Consider the following 17,828-nt stretch of genomic DNA (forward strand, 5'->3'; position numbering starts at 1 on the left):
ATTGATTCAGCGGTTTTTGTCAACTTGCCATGTCGCTGCAGGATTGTCTCTGCTGTGAATCTGTATCCCAGTGTTATTCTCACACAAGAGATTCTTCTAGAAGAATATTATCATTTTGTGTACCTTCTAATTATTTCATACAGTGAACTGGAAGATTAGCAGAAGTATTTACAGGCTGCACACCTTATTTTCAGTGATGTTAGTGCCGTAAAAACAGTAAAAACAAGCATATGATGTCTCCACGGCCATTATAATCTTCTGTGTCAATCACGATTGTCTTTATTGACAGCAGATGATTTGCGGAAAACTGCCACCCAAGTCATTATTTTTAGATGAAAACAAGAAGTGATTCTTACTAAGTCTGTGTTCGGAATGTTGCCTTTTGGGGATGAAGAGAAGGTCATATTGTAAAACCTTTCAAGTGTCACAGAAATGCCTTTGGATTTTTTGGTTGCTTAACTGAAATTCACAGAGAGGTCAGCTGGACTTACTCTGTCTTCCAGAAAACCCAAATCATGTGTGAGACTTGAAGCTTATGAGTAAGAATCCAAACACTGCAAAGGGCTCTGACTCATCGCAAACGCTGAAGCTCGCAAATGTTTATTTATTTAATTGTAAAATTAATGCCAGGACATTTTCAAGAAGGACTATTTCCGTTTAAGGTTTGGTAACGTAGTTGTCCAGTACATATTTATGCATATAGAAGCATAACTTTAATCTGATGTGCTGCTTCTGGTGTTTGATTGCTTGCACTCGTTTTAAGATGTTTGCTCTCTGTCATTCCTTAGTAAAATCCAGGAAGAACTCAGGGTGCCTAAGATTCATGCTGATTCTGGCATAATTCAGTGTCAATTTATGCAGCTCAGTTGTGACTGGCAGGTTTCCGGTTTGCCTTTATTTAGCAGGGAGAAAAACATACTGATAAATACAATACAGCTGCAACAGCAGTGGAAATTGAGTGAATGTCACCATTAGTATGTAGCATGTAATTAGTGCAAATGTCATAGAAGTGCAGGATAGTTCTCTACTTGACCTAAGCTGGGTTAGATTTGCAGATTCTCCCTGAAGCCCAGTCCAGCTGGACCATGGCAAAAGATAAGACAGTTTGCAGATAAAGTGATTCAGGCTTCCGCACTGCGATGGTGACGTTGACGATGACTCAGCTTACAGTGGAAAGACACGGGGGACACTGCTGGGAAACAAAGGTCACACCAAGGGGCCCTTCCATAAGCCTGCTGACCGTGCTGACTGGACACTCGCTGCGTTGACTATCTATGACGAGAGGCCAACATGCTGGGATCTCCAGGTCAATGCCATGTGTGTAGCGCCTGTGGCAGGGAATGTTGGTATGATGATTCATGCCTATACTGATCTAAACCATGATGAGATTTAGAAATGGGTATTAGGTTTTCCCACTGTGACGTTTGCTGCATTGAATCCTGGGAATTGTAGCATCTGCTGTGGTCACAGAGCATACTATTGTGTTAACCAGGACAGCACTGACAAAAGCAGAGAGAGTGCTCATTTTCAAAAATACCAGGCCACTGCTGGGCTTGTCAGTGTGGCTTGTATCACCTAATGATAAGTTTTCCCAGCTTGTGGCCAAGTCTCCTCTGTAACTGCGTTACCCAACAGAGATGCACTGAAAGTCATCCAAGTCGTGCATGAACACATACTGACCATAAATACACAATATGACAAAAGGCGATGAGGCTGCGGAGAGTTTGGCCTTGTTAAGGTTCAGCTTGAGCTCATGGGACACACCGCAATTCTCTGGCCGCTGCATTTTCCCGTTTGTTCGGAGTTCTTCGTTCATTCATTTATGCTCAACGCCCAAGGGCTACTTTCTTAGGACATTTAGAGTCTCATACCGGAAAGTGTCTTACTTCACAAAATAATATGTCTTGGAAGACTATCATAACATCGTTTGGTTCACGTTGATTTCAGGTTTGTTAGACACCAGATTGACTAACATTATCTTAGCCTGCTGCGCAGGAATAAAATTCAAAGCTGTTACAAAATTGATAGTTTAAACCTTAAAGAAACACGTGACACTGCCTGAGCATGCGTGTCATTAATTATGCTTTTACTTACATTGTTTTCACGTTGCAACAACGAGAATGAACGGGCTATTTTTAACGTCTTTTTAATTAATATAATGTTATATAATCATTTCATTATATTTTAGGAAATGATCGACTTTATTATACATCAGGAGAGGTTTGCATATTGAATTCCGTCATAATACAGAATTGTTTAGGCCATCGGAAATTTCATAAAATGTACGTAGCTTTTGGCAGACCGAGTCATCGCAGCGATGAAATGAAACCGAAGCGCAGCTCTTTAATGATAGCCATTAAAAAGACTAACAGACATGCCAAGCCCAACTACAGCATACATAACTGGGAAACGCAAAGTCTGACGCTGGACTGTACGGCACGTACATGGGAACTATTTTCAGAGGGCAGGGAAACAGGCGAGCAACTGGCACAGATCGGAGATCAAACACATTTACATACACCGAGGATACAGCACGACTTTGTAACAATAACGCATGTGGCTATTTACGCGAGACCCGCCGGAAAAAGCCATCTCACTGGCGCTACGATATGTTTGGTTATTTGATATTCAGTCTGTTCAAGAACCAAAACCGAAAGCATCGGTGTAAACTGAGCAAATGAGGACCCCTAGCGGCAGCTAGTTCCTGCCGGGGGTGAACTGTACTCACTCTTTCTGTAGGCGTTATTTTTTATGATAGTCATGTATAAAGGAGGTGAGCTTTTTAAATTAAATATAAGTGAAGTAAACATAATTTATAGACGGTAGAGTAAATATAAAGTTCAAGTAAAACCAAACTACAACAGTTTTTTCATCACTCTCCTCTGACTGACCTGCCATGATGCCGCTGCTGAGTTCTGAGAAGCCCTTTCTGTGTCTCATCCTGTCTCTGGTAGTAGATTTGGTTCCTGTTCCCGCCATTCCTGTCGCAGACAGGTCGGTGGCCCTTTGCTGTGCCTATACATGTGTGTGTCTCACGTGTCAGCCATGCCTGCACGGGTCTGCCCCCCTCCTGCTCTGAGCCTCCTGCCGTAGTTCCACCCCCTTGCATTGCTTAAGTGATTCTGGAAAATGGATGAATGTTCTGTCAGTACTATATCCACCAGGAAATTATTCTACTCACATCATCTGGGTCCTTTTTGATGACACGATGCTGCAGCGTGAAACTGACCATTCAGTATTTCTGGCTAATTATCAGTTAACGTGTAATTGATGCGGAACTGAACGTGTTTTGCTTGCACCGCAGAAAAGTTAAAGGTCAAGATCAAGGTCAGATGTATTTATTTTGCATGCTTAAAATCAGCCAAAGTTGTACCAAAGTGGCGTAAAGGACAGGCATATGACCACATCTGCCTCGCGCACAGCTGGAATCTTTGAATCCACGCAGTCGTTTTGCATTTGGAGTTGATTGCCCCATTTCAGCTGAAGAGCTGGTCAGGAATAGGGACCTGCAGTTTGCCTGATAGCCCCTGGAGCCGCATGTTTTCCTAATTAATGCTATCTCTGCTGTAGTGCTGCAGCTGGTCTGTTCTTATCTGGAATTCTATAGTACCTTCCACAATGCCCGTGAGCATTTGTCTCATAAAAACCAAACGCAGAATTTCTAAAAGCGGCAGCAGATTGACCTTTGGGTTTGCACTAACGTAGCACAGGAGATTGAAACAGGAAAATACACCAGCAAAGCAAAACAGTACGGAGCTTGAAAAGAGATTTTCTCGCTAAACACTGCCAGTCAATGCCGCCTGCAAGACAGCTGCATCTGAACCAGATCCGTGGATGAAAGCCACAGTAATTCTGTCTGTAATGCCTGGTACGTTTTTTTTAATACTAACGATATTATGCATCCTTGCAGCTCCTGGGCTGTGCAATCGATGTGTCTCGCTCTCCTTGGGGCTCTGCGTCTGTGCACAGCGGCCTGCCGCACAGCGGCCTGACACACAGTGTGGCCCTGGAATGCAGAGAATCACCAGGCTGAGACGTCACCGTCACCAAATGTCCTCCACAATGTGATAAAAACCTGTTATTTTGACGTTGTGGGGATCATTTTTCAGGTCCCCACAAAGATCTGTGAATGCAATCAAAAAACTAAAAATGTCCAGAGGCTTGTATTTTGTTTGGTTACTTATGGTTAAGGTTAGGGCTGGGTTGGGGTTAGGGTTGTCATGTTGGGATTACTGTTTTCCCCATAGAAATGAATGAATAGTCCCCACAAAGATATAATTACAAATCTGTGTGTGTGTGTGTGTGTGTGTGTATGATGTACATCATCATACCATCCAGGGTGCCCTGTCCCTCCTGTCCCCATCCAGGGTGTCCACTGCTTCCTGTCCCCATCCAGGGTGTCCACTGCTTCCTGTCCCCATCCAGGGTGTCCACTGCTTCCTGTCCCCTACTTCCTCACAGAGGCTCTTGGCTGACTGTGCCCTCATGACTGAGTATAGAAATTAGACATATGGAAAGGTATATTTTTTAAAGGTCAAGTTTTTCAATGCACTTTTATGTGAGAGGCCGCCATAGTGTAAAGCCGTAAAAAAGAGAAACGGGGCTCAGGTCAGGATGGGTTCGCGTCCCAGTGGGTTTGCCGTGTCGTCCAGTGCAGACGATGAACATGAGAGTCTGGCTCTGCCCCAGTGGGCTTCAAGGTCCCTGGTCCTGCTTTCACATTCCCCTTTATGATTCTTAGCTCAGCCTAACAATTCTCCAACTGGAGAAATACAGTAACATACTGCCTACATTACAGTAGCTGCATTGTTATAAACAGTCTCGGGTAGCTGAACGGTTTGAGTTCCTGTGCACTTCTCCAAGCAGGCAGGCTGTCGGCATCTTCAGACAACGGTCTTCAATCATAAGAAAGGCGATATGAATAAGCAGCAGCGCCCGGCAGGAAGGGGGCTGCTTTGTGGAGCGGCACTGGCCCCCATCCACCGCCCTGTCCACATGTGCTTAGCCCAGCGGAAAACCAACAAGCAGAACATGTGCAGAGATTCACTACGTTCAAGGGCAGCGTTCGCACTCAGGGACTTTAGTTATGAAACACGCTCAAGATTCTTTATGCAAAGTCTGGCTTCCCGCTGAAGTAAGCGGCCGGTGTTTACAGTTATGTCGCAAAAGCAACATCACACATCGTGTCCTATTTCAGTGCCTGCCCTCAGAAAATATTATTTTTAGGATTGTCCTGTAGGGGGGTGTTGTAAGTTTAAATACTTTTAGTCACACTCATTTCAGTTAAATATAGCTATATGGACTGTAATCATTCAACAAAAATGCATCAAATCTTAGTGCTCTTATTCTGGGATGTAAGTGTCCACCTCTGGACAGTGTCTCGAATACAGACTGGGGATCTTCACAATGTGCTATGTTGCCTAGGTTATTACAGATTGTAGCTTATCACCAGAATGTCATAGTTTCAAATCCCACAATAAACTCCTAACCCTCAAGGCTGGTAACCTGAAGTGCTTCGGTAGTAACCCAAGTGTGTGCATGTAGAACAAAATAGCCTCTGTGAAAAGCCAGTACGTACCATTGTGAAGGGGGATGTTTTAGGCTTTGGACAGTGATGCAAAGCACCCTGGGCTTGTTCTGCAGTAATCTTCATCCTTTCACTGCTGTGATGATGAACAGCGTTTCTTCCACTAAGACCACAGTAGGTGCCATGGCCGCAGTGACCCCCTACATTAGATGTAACAGGAAGTGACACGTGCTTGTCCTGAATTGTGATCGTTACCATTCAGATGGTTTCCATCCATCCTCACCATTATCTCTCTCAGCTGGTTTGAGTTAATCCTATACTCGAAGAATTATATTAGTGGAGCCCTCTGGACGTTTCAAATGTAAATTAAAAGTCGTCTCTTCACTTGTGCAAAGCAATTTTTTTTCTTTTTTCTTTTGTGATACCACTCTGTTTCACTCCCACCTTCTGGGGCTTTTGTGATACCACTCCGTCTCACTCCCACCTTCTGGGGCTTTTGTGATACCACTCCGTCTCACTCCCAGCTCTCCTATTGCTTGCCTAAAGCCATGGTTGTCCTCTTGAAGAACTTTTGCATAGTATCTGTCATTCCGCCTCTTCCCACCATTAGCTGCTCTATACAGGCTGCCAGCTCTTCACTTAAACTTACATGGCATATTGCAGCAAGGTGAGGTTGGGGTCTGAGAAATGTCCCTTACTGTATTCTGCTTGTTTCTTTTTTGTGATTTTTTTCCTCAGGTAATTGCTTGCAAATATGTCAATGTGGCTCTCTTTGTATGAGGTGGGGGACCCTTTTCTCATTGTCTTCTCTCTTGTGCTCTTTTTGCCAGTTAGTTTGCTGCTAGCTGGATGGAAGTTAAAGACAGAGCACTGCACTGCCTCCTGCAGCCTGGAGACTTTCCCCGCACGTGCATGTGGTCACGGTACATCCTCCTCTGTGAGAAGCGGCCATAAATAATGGCAGCAATGTTAGCCTGTTAGCAGTGGGGGTGGAAAAAAACAGTCAATAACTCTTGCTTCCTGAATTGCTCCTGTTCAGATTCAGGAGTTAAAGTCCTGTAGGTCTTTTTTGTTCGAGAGAAATAAAAATTCAAGAGGGCAGCTGCTGTGATCAGTTAGTGGAAGGAAATACTGTAAGGGGGTTACACTGATGGTGTTGACCCCCAGGCAGGGGAACATGTGGAAAGAAGAGGGGTATCTGGATAACGAGACCCCCCCAGGACTTGGCAAGTGCAGGTGATGGATTGTTCTCCAGACCGATGGAGAAGGGCAGTTTTTGTGTCACAAAAAGGTCATCCTGTAGATAGTGATTCTTGGGTGGAGGTTAAAACATGCACATATGTGCACAAACAAGCAGGAATAGCAGACCACCGGGGCATGCAGGCCAGACTGCACGCCCATGATGAATGGATGGGACTGCAGTGTGACGACTCAGGGAGCATGGTGGGCAGCATGCTAACTGCATGCGCACATTCACTGTGGCACGGGGGGCAGCATGCTAACTGCACACACACATTCACTGTGGCACGGGGGGGCAGCATGCTAACTGCATGTGCTCATTCACTGCGGCACGGGGGGCAGCATGCTAACTGCATGTGCACATTCACTGTAGCACGGGGGGCAGCATGCTAACTGCATGTGCACATTCACTGCGGCATGAGGGGCAGCATGCTAACTGCATGTGTATGGTTACTGCAGCACGCTCTTGCTCTGTGCTCTATCTTTCTGTAAATAAGTGTTTCTACTAACTTGACTCTGAGAGAGCTCTGCACAAGAATTCCAATGTGCCTGGAATGTTGGTTTTATGCACAAATAGCAAATAAAAATCTTGTACCGTGTCGTATCTTATCGTATGGCACACTGTGACCTCACTCTTCAGTGTGAGGATTGAGCTGGACTAGTGGGGGGGTTCTCCGTCTGGGTATTTATGTGAAAAACACGTGGGAGAGCATTTGTGTACATACGATGTATGTGAATATATCTGCTAATTCCTCTACGTTCGGAATGGCTGACTTCAGTATGTGTCTCTGTCTGAATATATCTTCATATGGGTGCTTGCTGTTAATGGATCGCCTTCTTACCCGTGTCCTTCAAAGGTCTGCCCATCTTTCGTCTCGCTGTTGGCCCACCTTCACCCCCTTGACTGATGCACCTTCAGCTGACTGAATACATTATCTATGAACTGGGAAAGATAGCCCAGAATTCAAGCAAATGCCTACAGATTCATGGGAAAAAACTGCAGAAAAGATGTTGGTTTTCGATTTACCTGGAACAGTCTCCTCTGATTGGCTACCCTATGCAGTGTGTGCCGAAATGCAATTAATCACATTAGCACATGCTTGTTGAGGTCATCTCCCACTTTCTATAGCTTTCACCTTGAAATTAAAACACTCCTTTAGTCTCTATTTGTTTTTTGACGGGAGGGATACGAACACATAGAGATTCTGAAGTACAAAGCTGTTATTGAGCGGGTAAACATGCTGGATGTGAGTTTTGCTGAGCCCAGAAAGAAGATGATGCCATCAGAGGCTCTCCTGCAACTGGCTGAGATGCCGCCCAGTAACCTTCACATCACCGCTGCCTTTCACAGGTCAGGAGGCAGAGGTCTCCTGGGAATTCGCCGTGTGGGTGTAGAATGAGAACCGGCTAATAGATTCTGCTGGGCTGCTGTTGCGTTGCGACTTTCTGCTGGTGTAATTTACCGCTACCTCTTCTACAGACCCTAATGATTCTGCACTTCCAGTTGGAACATGAGGTCCAACTGTACACCTTAGATGTCTAACATGCAGTGCGAGGCCTTCACATAAAAACAGGCTGTGTCCTGCATCTCTGTGAAACACTCACTGGATGGTGGCACTCCAACTTCAGCTTTAAAAGTCACGCAGAAATATATTGTCTCTGAACTAACAACGAAAGGCTCTTAGAAAGATGTCTTGCTCTCAGGTGCCTTGCAGTCATGTTTGCAGGGAACAGCTTCCGGGTTTTTAAGCAGCCAGATTGATGCTATAAAAGCTTAATGACGTGTTGAGGGTGCAGCAGCGATTCCTCCTCCTGGGATTCAGACCTGCAAACCTTTTGTGAGTCCATTTGCGTAACCACTTTGCCGACTGAATTGGTGAGGAACAGTCAGACCCTGAGGGGTCTGAGAAACAGAAACAAGCTCCCTTGGGATTCTCTGCGATTTATAATAAAATAGTAATACGTTTCATTTTTTTTAGTGCCTTTCTAATACTCGAGGATGCTATACAAAGACAAAACGAGAGAGAAAGAAGCAATTACTGTACATGACAGCATGCAAGTATGTCTGGCAGAATATTTACAACAAGAGTATCGATACGCAGGGTAAACGATACCAAAAAAGAAAAAAGAAGATAGCTGGCCTTCTGGGCCATCTCCAGGATCGGGCTGGAGCGACTGTGTGACTCTGGACCAGGTGACAAAAAGACGAGTGCCAAGGCTGGGTGGCCGTCTCCCCCAGGAGCCCTGTGAAACGACGGCGGCGTGCCCAGCGACCCGTGAACTCTGCCCACCGACCGTAACCCGAGCTGGCAGCCAGGGCCGCCTGTCCGGTTCCCCGCTGAGGAGCCATAAATCACAACGCTGCAGCCGTGGGCGCTCACACTGATCCCAGAACAGGCCGATAGAGCAGAACCTGGGCACAGGATGGGGAATGGACACGGGGCTGCCGCTTCCCCTGAGCACCACGGCGATGCCCGCTACTATGTCACTCTGGGGTAATGCCATGTCCGTATGTGCATTGGGAGTTTGGGGACTGTCGGGGGTGCGGACTGGGGTGAGGTGCTGACTGTGAGGGGCATGCAGTCTGGGAGGGTGCTGACTGGGGGGGGGGGGGGGGCTGACCAGGAGTGGTGCTGATTGGGGGGGGTGGTGCTTTCTGGGAGGGGTTCCTCCCTCATTTCTGTGGTCATGTGTCCCATTGGAGCTCAGGGGGGGACCGTATTGATCTATATGCCAGACTGTGACTGGAAGTTCCTGCCTATATGCCGACTCCTCTGATGGTGGACATGGCATTCTTGTGTATCTGTGTGTGTTTTCAGCTAGATATTTGTATGCTGGATCTCTTGGTTTGAGCTTGCATATAAGGAGATATTTTCATGTATAGGACCTTGTAGTGTGAGAGTCCATGACTGTGTGCATGGATGCAGAGTGAATCTTATAGCAGTAGGTCATGTGATTGAAGATGACTTGTGGGTGATGTATGGCTGACGTGTGGATGACATTTGAGTGACGTGTGGGTAACGTGGATGATGTGTGGATGACGTGTGGGTGACATTTGAGTGACGTGTGGGTGATGTGTGGGTGACGTTTAGGTGACGTTTGAGTGACGTGTGGGTGACGTGTCGGTAGCGTGTGACTGACGTGTGGCTGACATTTGGGTGACGTGTGGGTGACGTTTGAGTGACGTGTGGGTAACGTGTCGGTAGCGTGTGGCTGACGTGTGGCTGACGTGTGGGTGACATTTGAGTGACGTGTGGGTGATGTGTGGGTGACGTTTAGGTGACGTTTGAGTGACGTGTCGGTAGCGTGTGGCTGACGTGTGGCTGACGTTTGGGTGACGTGTGGGTGACGTGTGGCACTTTATTGCACGGATAATCTGCACATTAAGGTGGGTGCTGATCGAAATGGAAATCTCTATTTAAACAAATCCTACATTTGCAAATCTATTATTCCAGGTTGGAAGAAGTTTGGCAGATGTATTTTCTATTTATTTAGAGGAACAGCACTCTAATGCTTCAAGCATATCAGGCATATCTCTGTGGCTGGTATCTCACTGACTTCTCTGGAATGGTGGCATTTAACAGTTTAGTGGAAGGATTCTGATAAGTATTTTGGTTTTATGGATTATCACCTGGAGTGTGTGTGTCTATGTGTCTTATTCTGCCTAATCTGTGGATGTGTGTGTGTCTGTGTGTGCGTGTGGTAAGGCCCGTTCATACTTTTCCGCATGCGGATACACGAGTTTGCTCACAACACGATCGATGCTCGTGACGCGATTGACGTAAATGTGTTTCTCTATGGTTGAACGCTTGCAGCACCAAGATTTTGTGTCTGTTTGGATTTATGAATGTATTATCATTAAAATAAGTATAATAAGTGTAACATTAATTAGTCTTTCTTCCTTCTTAGAACATGTGCGCATTATGCAGGGTGGAGTGCAGAAGTATGAAGGGCTGCGTCTCCATTACGTGAGCAAATACGCAAACACACAGGCTGCATGCACAGAAATATGCCCAGGGCTGTGTCTCTGTGTATGCCTGTGTGTCTCAGTCAGCTCACTGTTCCTGTGATGCAACCACATCCATCATTAATAAGTAGGACCAGGACTAGGCTGTTTTACAGAGCTGCTGTTTTCATTGCTCGTGGTTCAGCGTTGCTGTGGGATTTCGCTCTGTACTTTTCATGACCACTGTGGAGCCTGTGCAGGAAATCATGTAAACAGCAGTATTCATGTAGCTGTTTTGTAACTCTCTTTAAAAACATATACATATTTACTATGTGTCTGTCTTTATCTTGTTTTGTACTACACAGCAGGCAGGACTCCGAAACTGTATAAGTCAATTCATTATTTCTTCCAACCAGTCTTACTTTTGAAACTATATCAATTATATCAATTCTTCAAGATTCACGTCCCAGTCACCCCAAGTATTAACCTTCAAACTTCGAATTATGCAAAATGGATGCAGAAAATGTGTGTCAGAACCTTTATATGGCCTGATGGGGCATTGGTACAGCAGGCAAACGCCACTGAGAAGCCCCTCTCTGAATTTCTTTTGATCATGGTCACAGATCTGGCAGGCTTTTGGCAGGGGGGGGGGGGGACTTGGCTTTCAGTCAGATTGCTCCCCTAACCAGCAGGGATGTTGACGGCGTATACTGCTGGACAGCCCAAACTTTGTGTCCTCCACTACGGATCTCACAATCAGTCTCATTAAGTCATTGCAAGCACAGGCTTTGAAACATCCCCAGTACCTGTGCACTGGTTTGGACCATTTATAGCAAAAAATGTCATTGAATTGAATCAATGTGTGTCACTTCCTAACAGCTTTTGTTTTCATGTAAAATACCAAATCTGACAGTTTTAAGAAGATTTCTACTGAGTGCTATACCCTCCTTCTGTCTAATTCCCTCGCTCCCTCCCTCTCTCTGGTCTCCCCCTCTCCCTCTCTCTCTCCCTCTCTTTTTATCCCTCCCTTGCCTTACACACGGACGTTTGGGTGCTGCGGCGTTCGGTGAGAGTTTCTTGTTTTGGGGGGGGGGGGTTACAAAAGTGCCGTGACCGGGGGGGGGGAGCTGGAGAGACCGAGCGATGCTCCGGTCCTGACCGAAAGCGAGCGGATTAGCCGTCTATTCGGAGCGCTGATGGGATCGGAGGGTCACCGCAGACATGGGCAGCGGCAGCGCTGAGCTCCTTGGGGAGCGCCTTCTCCGTCGCCTCCTCGGCGCTGGAAATGGCGTTGGGATGCGGGCGGACGCCTGGCTGTAGACGTTGCGCGATCGCTGATGCCGGTTCGTGGTGCGCGGATTCGCGGTACGACTCAAAATGAAATATCAGAAATACATCACTGTCATGCAGTTGGCCCTGGGAGTGACTGCGATCAACAAGGAGCACTGCCTTCCCCCTAGGAGGAAAATGTGGTGAGTAGGACCGTCGGCGCGGATGCGGATGCCGAACGGTGACGGAGCGGAGGGTGCGGGCGGCCGGCCGGCGGTGGGACGGCCGTGGCGGTACCTCCGGACGAGTGGGCGGAGGGGGTGGGGGTGGCTCGGCCATTATGCTTAGGCTCGCTCCGCAGCATTAGCCTGTTAGCTTTGCCCCGCTCGGGAAAGGAGGGGGGGGGGGCTCTCTTCGTGACACGGTTGGCTTGGGAGAGATGGAGCCCCCGGGCCGGCTAGAGCTCCGCGGCGCTGCGGTCTGCGTTCGGCTGGTGGCAAGGGGGACGCGGCGCAGTATGGGTCTGTCAGAGTGCATGTTTGGGGGGGGGGGGTTGGTGTGTGTGTGTGTGTGTGTGTGTGTTGTGGGATTTGCCTATGTGTGTGTGTGTGTTTTGAGGTGTGTTGTGGGGTCTAACAGTGTGTGTCCACACTGAGCCACAACAGATACTGTGTTTTAAGAGGCGATATCGCACCATAACAGTTGTGAATCCGCTCCAGTGCAGTTTTAACAAGATCTTAGGGTAAAGCCACAAAATTCAGCAATATGAAAAAGTTAGTACTGTTAGCTGCCAGGCTAAGGGGCAGCCTAACCTTCTGGTATTATTCAACTGTTTCTATTACATATGTATCAGTGTCCAAATGCCATAAGATGACTGGCCATCATGGCTAATACACCCTGACTGTAATACGGGGTGTGCATGAGGGAGAATGATAACAGAGCTGTTACTGTTGCAGTGGCTGATTAGTCAGCCCCCGGAGGATGGGAGCCTTCACGCGGTGCTCTTTATCTCTGCCAGTTGTGCATCACCTACATGTAGTCCGCACAGTCTTCATGTTTCCGCATGCGCCGTATCGCCTCATGTTTCCACATGCGCCATATCGCTGCATATAGTCCACACAGTCCTCATGTTTCGACATGCGCCGTATTGCCTGCATGTTTCCGCATGCGCTGAATCTCTGCATATAGTCCGCACAGTCCTCATGTTTCCACATGCGCCGTATCTCTGCATTTAGTCCAGATAGTCCTCATGTTTCCACATGCGCCGTATTGCCTGCATGTTTCCGCATGCGCTGAATCTCTGCATATAGTCCGCACAGTCCTCATGTTTCCACATGCGCCGTATCTCTGCATTTAGTCCAGATAGTCCTCATGTTTCCACATGCGCCGTATCTCTGCATTTAGTCCAGATAGTCCTCATGTTTCCGCATGCGCTAAATCTCTGCATATAGTCCGCACAGTCCTCATGTTTCCGCATGTGGCATATCACTGCATTTAATCCACACAGTCCTCATGTTTCCGCATGTGGCATATCACTGCATTTAATCCGCACAGTCCTCATGTTTCCGCATGTGGCATATCACTGCATTTAATCCGCACAGTCCTCATGTTTCCGCATGTGGCATATCACTGCATTTAATCCGCACAGTCCTCATGTTTCCGCATGTGGCATATCACTGCATTTAATCCGCACAGTCCTCATGTTTCTGCATGCGCCATATCCCTGCATATAGTCCGCACAGTCCTCATGTTTCTGCATGCGCCATATCCCTGCATATAGTCCGCACAGTCCTCATGTTTCCGCATGTGGCATATCACTGCATTTCTACATGCGCCATATCCCTGCATATAGTCCGCACAGTCCTCATGTTTCCGCATGTGGCATATCACTGCATTTCTACATGCGCCATATCCCTGCATATAGTCCTCACAGTCCTCATGTTCCTTGCTGTCTTAGTTGTTCACACCGCTAACAATGCAGTGGCCTAGAGGAGGCGTGAGTGCGAGCTGAACCCCGTTCCAATAGGCTCTTGACCTCTGGAGACTCATCCTGGTGGTAACCTAAGCGATCAGCAAAGACGGGTGGGCTCCGGGGACAGGGTGCGGGCGAGTGGGATGGCGGTCGTGTCAGATGTCATGCGAGTGACCAGATGGGTGTGAAGCCGTGGCGGGGAGCCGTCTTCTTCCCGTTTTAGGTTGCGCATGTTTATCTTATTCTCATCGATAATTTATGACAGATAATCCAGTTAAACTTGTTTACAACGGGTGTTGGGGGGGGGGATGCCCTGGGATAGACCACAGAATGCTGTCTCAGCACAGTCGAGGGGTGCTGGCTCATTCAGGGCTGGGTATCACCTCAGCCAAAAGGTTTGATCCATGCAGGGGGGGGACGCTGAAATGGGACAGGCTCACCTCCAGTGTTTGCTTAGGCTATGTGCGGAAGATAGGTTTGAGTGACGGGCACTCATGCTGCTCCGCTGTCCGTTCTGCTCATGGCGTTAACAGTGTTGTGGGGTAGGTGCATTTTCCCATAATGCAGCTTGAGGGGATGCCGGTGAGTTTAAATGATGCCGCTTATGCTGTTTTTATAACCAGGCTTGATCTGATTCCTAGATTACTGGTCTTCGTCACCGCAGCCCATTCTTGTGCTGTCACGCATGAGGTCAATGTCATTGGTTGTCCCTTCCAAAGCGAAAGAGCCATTCATGATGACTGCAAAGATAATGTCTTTACGAGTAATAACCCTATCTATATGCATTTCAGACAAACGGTCTCTTTTCAGAGAAACCGATATATATAGGCTTGTATATTGGCGTAGTTTAGACATATGCAGAGTCTCACTCTGCTGGCTGTCGAGTTGCATCCCGTTGGTGTGAGATTCTGGATAGAACAGACTTCTCTGTTCTTTAGGCACATATCCAATCCTCCGGTTCTTCAACCTGGAGCACCATGCTACAGCGGGCGCTGTTTCCGTCAAACAGCATCCATGGAAACGATGAGGTTCCTTACTGGAAAGATCATCGGTGACCTCAAAGACACAAAGGTCAGAATAAGGAAGGAGCTGTAGAGGACTTTCCTCAGCTTACTGTGAGGGACACATTGGCGGAACCAAGACCATATAGATTAGGCTGCGGTATACTGAGGAGCTGAGCAGATGTCAGATTCAGGCAAGTTCTTCACTGTCTATGGCTTCACACTGGAATTGTGTACCTATCACTTCATATCAAAGGTATCTTTCTGTACTTTCTACTCCCAGTTGAATTCCTGGCTGGGGTAATACCTCTGATCACTCTGACAAATGGATGGTGAGCTTCAGTGGTGACATGGAGCCATTCTTCTCCTGCATTCGCCCTCTCGCCATCTCAGGGAGAGATGGATGCATCAGCTACCAAAAATCACCACCACCCTGTATTCCAATTGATTTTTCATCCTGTGAATATTGCGCTCATCAGTCACTCGCTTCAGCCCTCCAGAGAACACCTTGTTGGAGCTCATTGCAAGAATAATTACTGCGAGACTTCTTCACCCATAAGGGAGCACGAGCAGTGCATTACGCATCTCCTGTAGGCTTGCTGGGAAGAGCCGAGATCCGAATCATCATTAGGGATAAAGACATGCAGTTCTGCTTACCGTGGTCGCTTAGCAGATGTGTTTGTCCAGTGTGGTCTGTTTAGCTTTCAGCCTTTCACTCATGGGCATTTACACACGAGGATATTTACTGAGCTAATTGAAACATCCCTTGGCCTTAGCTCACCTGTCGCGGACGGCCACCACCTGTCCAGATGCAGAGCAGATGTTCTGATGCCTGCAGTGTCTATCCAGAAATCTCCCACTGCTTGACATAGTCGGCGCAAGGGGCCGGTGTTTGTTTGGGATGATAAACGTTAACCGTTTAATAGTAAAAATGCACCCCCCTCTGTTCCACTGTGGCCAAAACCTTCCTTTAAGTGTTTCAGTGTTTGTGGACAACATCTCGGCTTGGTACCGGATTTTGTGGTTTGTTTGGAGGGCAGTGACAGTAATGCGATACGCGTCTACACAGATAATCTGTCTGTTCGATCTGTCTGTCAGATCTGTCTAACCTGCCCTAATGAGCTCCTCTCTTTGTGGGGGTGGGAATACCCCCGTCTCTCGGGGGGATCCTGCCTTAATGGCTTCGTTTGGATTCAGTTTCATTCGCCACAACACTGTAATCGAATCCATGGCAGTACCGATAGCTGCGGCTGCTCTTTGGGAATGCCCTAAACTGGGCCATGCCGGGTCAGGGAAGCCTGCGGGGCCGTGGGGGCCTGTCCTCCCCCCGGACCCCTATTCAGCACACGCGGCACCGCTGTCACATCCGGCCTCTGCTCCGAGCAGGAAGATCACGGAGCGATGAACACAGCGTGCTCTGGAATGCCCCGGCCGGCCTCGCCCAATCAGAAGCCGGCAGGTCCGGACTCCGGGAACGTTCTGTCATGAGGTGTGACATTGCAGAGGGGTGGCAGTGGGTGAAGTGCAGCTCCTTCTGGAGCGTTTGCAGAAAGCCCCCAGTGGGCTGGCTCTGCTGCAGTGGTCTTAGCTTGGTGTGATCTGGAGATGTATGCATTGTACATACTGGGATGTATTGCTTCATTTCATATATACTTTTCGATAACTTGCTTTATATTTCATAAATATTGGGATATATTGCCTGATATGTTATATATATTGGGATATATTGCTTTATATATTATAGGTATTGTTTTATATTTCATATATATATATTGGGATGTATTGCCTTATATAAGGGGTACCCAATCTTATCCGCAAAGGGCCGGTGTGTATGTGGGTTTTCGCTGCAACTCCCTAATTGGATTACTAATTAGTGGACTGATTGGCTGAAAGAATCCTCACACCTGGGTTTGAACAGCTGACCTACAGGTTATCCCAAAAACCTGCATACACACCGGCCCTTGCGGATAAGATTGGGTATCCCTGCTTTATATGTTGCTCTGTATTATTGCTATCAGTTGTCCTTGAGCAATGACATGTTCTTTTATCATTCTCCATAGGAAATAAATCTGGCCTAGAGATTGTTTCATGCATCGTTCCTTCTGGACGCTGCGCTGTGTTAAAGTGGTGTACTCACTGCCTCGCGTTACACTCTCATACGCAGAGTGTGCTTGACACTGCAATCGCTGTTACTGCTGTAAGTGAGTCAGTTACGCGGTGCCTCTGAAAATGGACCTTTCCTCGTGTGCAGTGGCCCTCGTGCCCCGAGAAATCGAGATAAAACTCCGGCTGGCAGGAGGCTGGTTCTTTTGGGCTCAGAGCTGCTGACCGCGTTACTCCTCTGCAGTGAAGGAGAGCCTCTCACCCTGTTAGATTCATTTCCTTCGCCTGGAAAGGCCACTGTGTCTCAAGGTGTCCTGGTAATTCTTTTTTTTTACCTTTTAAGGGAATGATGTCATAAGGGAATGATGTAATATGGGAATGATGTAATAAGGGAATGATGTAATATGGGAATGATGTAATATGGGAATGATGTAATAAGGGAATGATGTCATTAGTTTGGGGCATGATGGTGATCTGTGGACCTCCCTCTTCCATTCATTGTCAGTGTTTGTCTTTGCTCCGATGCAGGATCTGTGTGTTACAATGCACCTTACGTGTTCCTTACCCACTGCTCGGCTTTTTGACAGGCACCGTTTTCACATTGGTGCTTGAGGACCTGGCCACGCTCTGTTGGAGCTGAGATGAATTTCTGTTTGCCACAGTAGATCATTGCTGGAGGTGCTCAGGCTGAGCTGCCTTACTGACCCCGTGGGGCAAATCTAGCCTGACATTTAACACAGTTTTCCACATGGCATGCTGGGATATAGAGCA

The 17,828-nt window shown here is 47.4% G+C and overlaps 1 protein-coding gene across 7 annotated transcripts in view; it reads left to right on the forward strand.

The window, feature by feature from the left end:
• The first annotated feature begins 11,817 nt into the window (after positions 1–11,817).
• Positions 11,818–17,828, forward strand: part of LOC111846729 (tight junction protein 1-like) — a 74,172-nt gene continuing 68,161 nt past the window's right edge. For all 7 annotated transcript variants that reach the window (XM_023817223.2, XM_072698321.1, XM_072698325.1 and 4 more), the window contains exon 1: positions 11,818–12,184. In XM_023817223.2, coding sequence (XP_023672991.1) covers positions 12,090–12,184 — 95 coding nt within the window. In that variant the 5' untranslated portion in view covers positions 11,818–12,089. The remainder of the gene's footprint in view (positions 12,185–17,828) is intronic.

Source organism: Paramormyrops kingsleyae, chromosome 13 (genome assembly GCF_048594095.1).
Source record: "Paramormyrops kingsleyae isolate MSU_618 chromosome 13, PKINGS_0.4, whole genome shotgun sequence".
Taxonomy (NCBI): Eukaryota; Metazoa; Chordata; class Actinopteri; order Osteoglossiformes; family Mormyridae; genus Paramormyrops; species Paramormyrops kingsleyae.